The 11,238-nt window shown below is 36.2% G+C and overlaps 1 protein-coding gene across 1 annotated transcript; it reads right to left on the bottom strand.

Moving 5' to 3' along the window:
- Positions 1-7,261: 7,261 nt before the first annotated feature.
- Positions 7,262-8,631, bottom strand: LOC127129512 (uncharacterized). Its single transcript, XM_051058678.1, has 4 exons — positions 8,396-8,631; positions 7,971-8,314; positions 7,664-7,841; positions 7,262-7,550 (listed from the first exon to the last, which is right to left on the bottom strand). The coding sequence occupies exons 1-4, from the start codon at positions 8,629-8,631 to the stop codon at positions 7,262-7,264; spliced, it is 1,047 nt and encodes a 348-aa protein (XP_050914635.1).
- Between the last annotated feature and the right edge of the window lie 2,607 nt (positions 8,632-11,238).

Raw genomic sequence — 11,238 nt, 5'->3', positions numbered from 1 at the left:
ATTGTGTGATTGATTTTGTTTCTTGAGTTCGTGTTAAACTTTTGATTGGAATCGTAACAGAATCACATTTCTTAATTCTGCATGATTGGGAAACACTAGTGTTTGGGGAGATCTGAGTTTTGTACAAGGTTGAAGATGAACGGAAACGGTAATCTGAGTACCAAGCTTCCAGTATTTGATCACATGAACTGAAATCATTGGATGATTCAAATGTCTGTATTGTTTGGCGCTTAAGATGTTCTTGATCTTGTCAACGACAGTTATGTTCCGGTTGCACTTCTGGAAAATGCAACGGATGCGCAGAGAAATATTCAGCGTGATCTGAGAAAGAAGGATCAGAAGGCGTTGTTCTACATCCATCAGTGTGTGGATGTGAATGTGTTTGAGAAAATCGATGATTCGACGACGAGGAAGGCTACGTGGGACACACTAGTACGGGACTGTGGCGATGATGCATCAGTGAAGAAGGTAAAACTTCAGTCTCTACGCAAGCAGTATGAGAATCTCAGCATGAAAAACAATGAGAAGGTACCTAACTACATCTCCAGAGTGATTCTTATCACAAATGAGATGAAGTCGCGTGGAGAAACTCTCTCTGAAGAAAGCAGCATTGAGAAGGTACTTAGATCTCTTACTCCTCAGTTTGATTACATCCTTATAACAATTGAACATTCTAAGGATCTGAGCACCATGAGAATAGAAGAGTTGCAAAGCAGTTTAGAGACACAAAAGTTGCGTCTGATTGAGAAACTCTGAAATGGAGGTAGAGCAGCAGACTCTGAAAGCAGCTTATGGAAAGAAATATCATAAACAATCTTGGTCAGAAGGCAGAAAGAGATCTGATGGTGTTCAAAAGTCAGAAACCTCCACTTCTTGAAGGCAAAAGAGTGCTCAAAATGAGAAGGAGAAGTATGACAAGAGAAAAGTTCAGTGCTCTTGTTGTAAGAATTTTGGCCACTTCGATGTTGATTTTTGGTCAAACAAGGAAAGGAAGTCAGAAGAAGAAAACATAGCCAGAGAGATTGTGATGATAAATATGTGTTATTGATGGCTTCTGAATCTGATGATGCATATTTGGCATACTGGTGGTATATCGACAGTGGCTTCTTAAATCATCTTAAATACCTCAATGTTGAAGGTATGGGAAATGCCAGAGTAGTTCTAAATAATGGTAAATCAGCATTGATTCAGAATGTGTATGTTCTTAGCATGAAAAGCAATATGTATGACTGTAATCAGAATCTGATTATAAAGTCAGAACATGGGAGGAATAGAATATTCAAAGTGAATGTTAAAACTGTAGATTCTGAAGGCCTGAATGCAACAAGTGTTGTGAAGGAAAGTGAGTTGTGGTACAAAAGATTTGGTCATTTGAACTTCATAAGCTTAGTGCATTTGAATTCAAAGAAGTTGGTGCATGAAATTTCTGCAATTAAGAAGCCAGAGAAGTCATGTAATGTGTGAATGAGATGGAAGCAACCAAGACTTTCATTTGCATCTAAAATGCCTCCAAGAGAAAAGCATGTTCTAGGTGTGGTGCATTCTGATGTGTGTGGACCATTTCTAGTATCTTCACTTAGAGAGAATAAATACTTTGTGTCATTTATTATTGAGTTCACAAGAATGACATGGGTATCCCTCATAAAGTTGAAACACGAGGTGTTTGCTGAATTTAAGAAATTCAAAATCAAGGTTGAGAATCGGAGTGGTCGGACTCTGAATATTCTCAGAACTTGTGGTGGAGGTGAGTATAACTCTACAGAGTTCAGGAAGTTATGTGAGGAGAATGGAATTGAGCATGTGGTGACTTCTCCATACACTCATCAACACAATGGTCTTGCTGAAAGAATAAACTTAACTTTACTTACTATGACAAGGAGCATGTTGAAGGAGAAGAAGTTGTGTAACATCCCGAAATTTTATCCGAGATATTAGTAATATTTAGATTATTTAAAATTTTACGGATATATATTTTTTCTTTGAATATTTATAAAATAATTAGAGAAAGTGAACTTAATTAAAATTAAGAAGTCGTTCGAATATTCCTAGCGGAAAAATCCATGTCCGCAATTCTAAACGAGTTTAGAAGTGTCAAGACTTATTGAAATATAAATAGTGTACCGTCACATTTTATTTATTACATAAATTACTAATATTTCGAAAACCCTGTTTGCCCCCGTGCACGCTTCAAGAAACGTATTCAATCATTCCTTTTTCCTTCAGTACCTAAAATCATAATTGTAAAGGGTCAATTTCCTTATCCATATTGATTCAGACTCACCATAAGCAAATATCACAAAATAATAACAAAACTTCACCAATTCAAAATATAATTATTAGTCCTTTCATCTAAAAGATTTTTTTATATCATATGAAATGCAATATGAGTCTGGTGACTACATGACACACACAAATGATCCAGATAAATAAAGCTCATTCCAATGGGAAACTGCCACACAGGCTCCTGCCAGAAAGGCCGAAAAACGTCAAACTTGTCACAAAGGCCGAAGGCGTCAATCTTGCCACAAAGGCCGAAAGCGTCAACTTGCCACAAAGGCTTAACACAATGACACCTCTATACATCCTATATGATGCATGTCTCAATAATATAAGAAACTATTCTCCAAAAATACAGGTGACCAGAGACTACCAAAGACTAGTCCTTATCATTATCTATTTTTATTTTCCTTTGATTTTTATAAACTAGTCATCAATAGAGAGATATAATCTTCACAAGTTTTAGGACAATATAATTATATTCATAATATCTATACATTTTATGACAGTATAGTTATATTTATAATATCTATACATTTTATGATAACATTATTATATAGGTATCAAATTAATAATATACTACATATCATTTTTCTTAAAATATGTGGTGGACAAAATAAAGAATAAATAAAGATGCAGCAATCCAAACCAATACCACCAAGATCGAAATGAAACTTCGCACTTAAATAATATACTTCATTCTTATAGATAAATAATTAATAAAACTATCATCACAGGACATATAATACAAAAAAAAACTATCGATTCGTTTTAGTAGAAACTGTAAAATTTCTATAACCAAATTAATAATAATAATTAAGTCATATTTTCTCACATATTTGTTCTTGGTACAAATTGTTTTACTACATCTAGTGTACCTCTATGCTTACTCATTTCTCCTTTACTATTTCATTTTGGGAAGGTTAATATTATCATGGATTAAGATATGATGTCTTGGAATGAGTTCCATTTTTATTAAAAACAAATGAAGAAATCTAACTAGATCATGAGAAAAATGAATAGCTCTTACATTACCATACTGGAAAATTTTATATGCATACTAAATTTTAATTGTTTATCTATATATGAAAATATACATATGGCCATTAACATATGGTATCTCATAAACAAGTTACATAGCTAATCAAATGTAAGATAAAAATATATTGAAAACATAATCAATTAAATTTAAAACAAGATCAACAATATACAACTAATACATGAATCAAATGAATATATATATAGTTAGATAATAATACCTTTTTTTGTTTATTTTGAATTTTTTTTATTAGATAAATGTTTCACTATTATTTTACAATATTGTCATATGTAGCATGAGTGTATGGGGAAAAAGCTCTTACCTTGTGCGCTTTCTAACTTTGAACGATCAAGTGCTTAATGCTCCCTTTTATTAAGAATTTTCGTAGAAATGCCCAAAATAAATGGTAGTAAAAAGAGACGGATGATTTTGTTTGTGTATTTTTTCTTTTCACATGTGAGATGAGATGAGTTTGTGAGTAGTTATAGGAGTGAAAGTTGGGAAATAAGGGGAATATGAGTGGCTCCTAATAAAAGAAGCACTAGAGAAAACTAATCAATTAATTATAAGTTTTAGGATAGTGGAATGTGTATAGTGTCATTTTATTAAGTTAATTCAATATTACTTTATTCTAACTATTCAATTCCTAGTGCTCATAACACACTTATCTAGAATTGATCATTCTCACTCAAATGATATTTCACATTACTTTTCTACACACATGTTATGTATCCTTTTATTTTTCCCACTCATAATTATCATAATTCATATAATAGCATATGCACTACTTAATTCCTTAAAACTTAAATTAGAAAATAATAAGACACATATTCTTTTATTTTAGACTTATTGAATATATTAATTCAAACTTAATTTATGAAATGCTACTAACAATAACACATATATTTTTAAATTTTAGATTATTTATTTTTCCTTAAACTAATAAATTATTTATTATTTATTATAGTCACACTAGATTGACTAATTTAAATAAATGTATAAAACATAAGATTTTACTTATTTAAATAAAATAGAGAATTACAATCCTTGCTAAATTAATTATCTTAAGTGATTAAAAGATTTGATTTTATTAACTGATAATTTAGTTAAAATAAAGAGTGCAATAAACCACTAAATCAATCACTAAAAAAAATATATGGTTTTAATTATTTAATTAATTAAATAGGATATTATGATTAATCATTTAAATAAAATAAATAACTAAATAACTAGATGAGTCTAGTTAATTACTTAAAATTGAGGGTGTTACAATACTTACCCCCTTAAAATAGTTTCGTCCTCGAAACTAAACAGTCGCAAAAAGATCTGGATATAACCTCATCATGTGATCCTCTCGCTCCCATGTAGCATCACCGGTCTTCTGGTTCCAGATTATCTTGACCAATGGAATTTCCTTGCCTCTCAACAATCTAGTTGAACAGTCACCAATACATATTGGCGGGGCCTCAAATGATAAATTATCCTTCAATTGAATGTCATCTGGTGTGATAACGTGTGAAGAATCTACCATATACTTTCTCAATTGGGGCACATGAAATACACTGTGAAGGTTGGCCAAATTTGGAGGTAAAGCAATCTCGTATGCTACAGGGCCTACACGCTTAAGGATCTGGAAAGGTCCAATAAACTTAGGGCTAAGTTTCTTTGACTTTAGTGCCCTACCTACACCAGTCGTAGGCGTCACCCTTAAAAACACATGATCACCTTCCTGAAACTCCAAAGGTCTTCTCCGCTGGTCTGCATAACTCTTATGTCTGCTCTGGGATGTCTTCATTCTTTCTTGAATTAACCTAACTTTCTCAGTCGTTTGTTGGACTAATTCAGGGCCTACTAAAATGTTTTCACCATCCTTATACCAACATAATGGAGTCTGACATTTGCGTCCATATAACGCCTCATATGGTGCCATTTCAATGCTTGCATGATAACTGTTATTGTAAGTGAATTCAATAAGTGGTAACAAACTATCCCAGCTTCCCCGATCATCTAAGACACATGCCCTCAACATGTCTTCTAAGGTCTGAATAATTCTCTCAGTCTGTCCATCTGTTTGAGGATGATAAGCAGAACTCAGTCTTAGTTTTGTACCCAAAGCCTCTTGCAATTCTCTCCAAAAGTGGGAAGTAAACTTCGGATCTCTATCAGACATAATACTAGAAGGTACTCCGTGTAGTTTGACAATCTCTGCAATATATATCTCAGTGAGTATGGCGACATTATAATTGGCTCGCACTGGTATAAAATGAGTTGATTTTGTCAATTTGTCAACAATTACCCATATAAAGTCAAACTTTCTTTGAGTCCTCGGTAACGCCCCAACAAAGTCCATAGAAATGATGTCCCACTTCCACTGTGGCACATCTAGAGATTGTAATAATCCAACTGGCTTTTGGTGTTCTACTTTAGCTTTCTGGCATGTCAAACACGAAGCCACATACTCAGCCACATGTTTCTTCATTCCTGGCCACCAAAATCTTTGTTTCAAGTCTTGATACATTTTGGTCATGCCGGGATGAATGCTCAGATTACTCTTGTGGGCTTCATCCAAAATAGTCTTTCTCAACTCTGTATTATTAGGAACACATACACGCTCATTGCATCGCAATACATTGTCTGATCCTACTTTGAACTCGGGTGCCTTTCCAGTCTCAATCAACTTTCTCTTCTCCTGGATTTCTTCCTCAGCTCCTTGGAGGGCCATGATCTCATTCATCAATTCATTCTCAATAGTGATCATTTCACAGTGCACTTTATTGGTTGAGGAATTCAAGTTCAAATCTAAATCTCGAAACTTCTCTAACAATTCTAATCCTTTCATTGCGATACTCGAGAGGTGAACTCACTTTCTACTCAAAGCATCAGCCACTACATTTGCCTTTCCTGAGTGATATTGCAAAGTGAACTCATAATCCTTGATGAATTCCATCCACCTTCTATGTCTGATGTTAAGCTCCTTCTGGTCAAACAAATATTTCAAACTCTTATGATCACTGAATACTTCAAAGCTACAACCGAGTGGGTAATGTCTCCAGATCTTTAGCGCAAATACTATGGCCGCAAGCTCCAAATCATGTGTGGGATAATTCTTCTCGTGAGTTTTCAGCTGTCTCGATATATAAGCCACAACTTGTTTATGTTGCATGAGCACACAACCCAATCCTTGGTAGGAAGCATCACAATAAACTTCATAAGGTTCTCCTGATTGTGGAAGTACTAAGACTAGTGACGTGGTCAATTTCTCCTTCATTAGTTGGAAACTCTTCTCACACTGCTCCGTCCATTCAAAAATATGGTTCTTTCGAGTGAGTTGTGTCAGCGGTGCTACAATCTTTGCGAATCCTTCGATGAATCTTCGGTAGTATCCTGTCAATCCAATAAAGCTTCTAATTTTAGTGGTAGTTTTTTGTCGTTCCCAAGAAACTACAGCTTCAACCTTGGATGGGTCAACTGCAATACCTTCTTTGGAGATTACATGGCCTAAGAACTTCACCTCCTCCAACCAGAACTCACACTTTTCCAAATTGGCGTACAATTGTTTCTCTTTCAATACTTGCAACACTAGGCCCAAATGGTTTTCATGTTCTTGCTTGCTCTTGGAGTATATAAGGATATCATCCATGAGAACCACGACAAATTTGTCTAAGAATGGATGAAAGATATGATTCATATAATCCATGAAAATTGCTGGTGCATTGGTAACACTAAAGGGCATCACCAAATACTCATAATGTCCATATTGCATTCTAAATGTTGTCTTGGGTATATCTTCTTCCTTCACCCGAATTTGATGATATCCCGACTTTAGATCAATTTTGGAGAATATTATAGCACCTCTAAGTTGGTCCATTAAGTCACCAATGCGTGGCAATGATATCTATTTTTGATTGTGACTTTATTAAGTTGTTGATAGTCAACACACAATCTCTACTTTCCATCCTTCTTCTTCACCAATAGTACAAGAGCTCCCCATGGTGAGACACTTGGTCGGATAAACTTCTTTGACAATAGGTCCTCTAATTGATTTTTTTTCAGCTCTGACATCTCAGATGGAGCCATTCTGTATGGGGAAATATGAATAAGTCGGGTTCCTAGAACCACATCAATAGAAAATTCAATGTCACGTACTGGAGGTAACCCTGGCACGTCTGATGGGAAAACTTCCGGGAAATCTCCTACCACTGGGATCTCAGAAATTTCTACTTCTGGTCTCATGCTGATAGAATTTAAGAATACATACTTCTGGAAAAAATTCCTCCCTTTAAAGAAATTTTCAATCGGTTGATATTGAGGAATCGGGAAACATCAACGTCTGGAAATATTACAGACTTTCGAGCACAATCCAAAAGAACGTGATGACTAGATAACCAGTCCATCCCAAGGATCACTCCCAGATGTTTGAGAGGAATGCAAATCAAGTCGACTTTAAATTTCATGCCCAAGATATTCAAGGGACATTGTAAACAAGCTTCATTCAAGATTACAGGTTCAGCAGACGGTATGGTGACTACCAAATCAAAAGGTAGTACAGTAACATGTAATTTTATAAAATTCACACAATCCACAGAGATGAAAGAATGTGTAGCTCCAGAATCAAATAACACAACGAATCATTTATTTGCGATTTCACACTCACCTTGGACTAATCCTGAGGCATTTGATGCTTCTTCTCCTCCAATGTGATAGACACGTCCCTTAGCAGTAGGGCAGGGGATGTCATTATTGTTATTGGTGGATGGTATATGATCTCTTCTTAGTGCTCTACAATCCTTAGCAAAGTGTTCTGGTTGCTGACAGAGATAACAAAGTCTTGCTCTTTCTGGGCACTGAGTACTCATTGCAATGGTAGCACCGAATAGTACCTGAATTTTGCAGCTTCTGACATCCCTTGAAATGTCCTCGAGGTTGGTCCCTACCATTCCTTTGGGGTCGGGTGTATGGTTGTTGCTGCTTTCCTCTATTATTGTGATATTAATGTCCCTATTTGAAAAAGTCTTAGTGAGAGAAAAATCTCAACAAATTTATAGAATAACTCTTTTTTTTCTCACCTAGGGTCTTGACAGTCCTCCAGCAACCCCTCTATGCATACGTCCTTGTTTCATTCGTTCCACCTTCTTACATTTCTCCATTAGAGCTTGGAACTGACGAATCTCCAAGGGCTCCACGGACTCCTTAATTTCATATCTGAGTCCCTGTTCAAATCTCTCACACTTATAATTCTCATCCACATTGTCACAGAAATAGCGGAAATGTTTGGCTAGGGAGTCAAATTTGTCAGCATACTCAGCTATAGTCATGTTGCCTTGGTAAAGCTTAAGGAATTGGGCCTCTTTCTCCGATCTAGCACTTGATGGGAAATACTTGTCAAAAAAAATTTATTTGAAAGTATCCCAGTTCAATGCTTCATTATTACTCTCCATTAGCTGTTTCGCACCTCACCACCAAGATTCAGCCTCTGTCCTAAGCAAAAAGGTTGTGTATTCCACCTTCTTAGCATCCTCACAATGGAGTATTTCGAAGATCTTCTCCATCTCCTGTATCCATATATCAGCCTTATCTGGGTCATGTTCTCCATTGAATTTTGATGGATGTTATCGATTAAAATCAGTCAGTCCTCTCGCAGCAGCAACAACCTCCTCTCTCTGATTCCTTAGTGCCTCACGTTGAGCTCGAATTGCAGCTTGTTGAGCAGAAGTTGTTGCTTGTTGAACACTAGTTGCAGACTGTTGGGCCATAGCCGTGGCCATTACGTGTATTGCCTGGATGGCGCTTGCCGTGTCAGCAATTGGCTGGGAATTTTGTTGATTGGTAGGAGCTCTTCGTGGAGGCATCGTAGTTTCCTACAATTGCACTTGCATTAAAAGGATTTTCAAGATCTCATTCCAACGCTTGGGTTAGAAATATCGGGGTGTCTAAAGTAACCTTCTAGGTGTACAAGTTTATTTTACAACCTCTTCCCAAAATAAAGATTCACAACATTAATTTAACATATTAAAATTAAAATAAGTAATTCAAGCATCATAATCTTCATAATCATGCGACATACAAGATCGTCTCACCCAAAACGTTTGTCCATGGATTATTGCTCTGATACCAATTGTAACATCCCGAAATTTTATCCGAGATATTAGTAATATTTAGATTATTTAAAATTTTACGGATATATATATTTTCTTTATATATTTATAAAATAACTAGAGAAAGTGAACTTAATTAAAATTAAGAAGTCGTCTGAATATTCCTAGCGGAAAGATCCATGTCCGCAATTCTAAACGAGTTTAAAAGTGCCAAGACTTATTGAAATATAAATAGTGTACCGTCACATTTTATTTATTACATAAAGTACTAATATTTTAGAAAACCCTATTTGCCCACGTGCATGCTTCAAGAAACGTATTCAATCATTCCTTTTTCCTTCAGTATCTAAAATCATAATTGTAAAGGGTCAATTTCATTATTCATGTTGATTAATACTCACCATAAGAAAATATCACAAAATAATAACAAAACTTCACCAATTCAAAATATAATTATTAGTCCTTTCATCTAAAAGATTTTTTTTATATCATATGAAATGCAATATGACTCTGGTAACTACATGACACACACAAATGATCCGGATAAATAAAACTCATTCCAATGAGAAACTGCCACACAGGCTCCTGCCACAAAGGCCGAAAAACGTCAAACTTTGCACAAAGGCCGAAGGTGTCAATCTTGACACAAAGGCTACTGCCACAAAGGCCGAAAGCGTCAACTTGCCACAAAGGCTTAACACAATGACACCTCTATACATCCTATATGATGCATGTCTCAATAATATAAGAAACCATTCTCCAAAAATACAGGTTCTTATCATTGTCGCAACGCGAAAAACAACCGGCGGAAAAAAAAACATGTTTACAGAGCCGCCACCGATGTTATTCATCCTATGACGGAAAGGGAGCGCAAGACTAACCTAAGAAAGGGAAAAGGAACGGTCTTACGACTAGAGATTGCAAGGTACGGGAGTCGGTTACGCAAGGGGAAGGTATTAGCACCCCTCACATCCGTCGTACTCGACGGGATCCACGCTCAAAAGAATAGGAAAAGGTTGCTAAATAACTGCTCAAAGAAAACGCACACACACTGGAATAAGAAACAGGTGAAAGAAGATGGAGGAAGTGGACTCGGCAGGATGTCGCATCCTGGGCCTACGTAGTTTGTCAGAAACAAACATCAGAGTCAACGTAGTTCGGGGAAATGGGAAACATGCTCGCTAGGATATCGCATCCTATGCCTACGTATCTTCTCTATCCAGAGTAAGAATCAGAGCATCCGTAGCTCAGCTAACGCACGCCGAAACAAAACACCGAAAAGAGACGATGAGACGTCAAAAGAAACACTCAAAAAGGAAACAGAATGCCAAACATGGACTTACATTCGACTCCAAACAAACACCAAAAACAAGGAAACAGAATGCCAATACATGGACTTACATTCGACTCCAAACAAATAGCACACGCTAACCAGCGAACACCCAAAGAAAAAGGTTATCAGGTTGACAAACTAAAAGGGAGTCTGGAGCTCGAGCCTAATAGTTGTCACACAAATACAAAGAGAGACGCTGATACGTCAAAAGAAACAAAAGATTGAACACACACAAAAAACAAAAGGGTGAACAAACAAACTAATAGGGAGTCTGGAACTCGAGCCTAATAGTTGCCACAAAAAAAAGAAAAGGTTGCCGGGAGAGATCTCGCTCGATCTCCTGCCTACGTATCTCATCTGGTATGAGAATCAGGGCGACGTAGTTCCCCTTAACAGGGGAGAAACTCTCTCCTAACCAGAGATCAGGGAAATAACAAACTAAAAGGGAGACTAAGACTCGAGCCTAATAGTTGTCATGCAATCAGATATCCCTA

This window comes from Lathyrus oleraceus, chromosome 3 (assembly GCF_024323335.1).
Source record: "Lathyrus oleraceus cultivar Zhongwan6 chromosome 3, CAAS_Psat_ZW6_1.0, whole genome shotgun sequence".
Classification (NCBI taxonomy): domain Eukaryota; kingdom Viridiplantae; phylum Streptophyta; class Magnoliopsida; order Fabales; family Fabaceae; genus Lathyrus; species Lathyrus oleraceus.
This window is presented reverse-complemented; position numbering and strand designations above follow the sequence as displayed.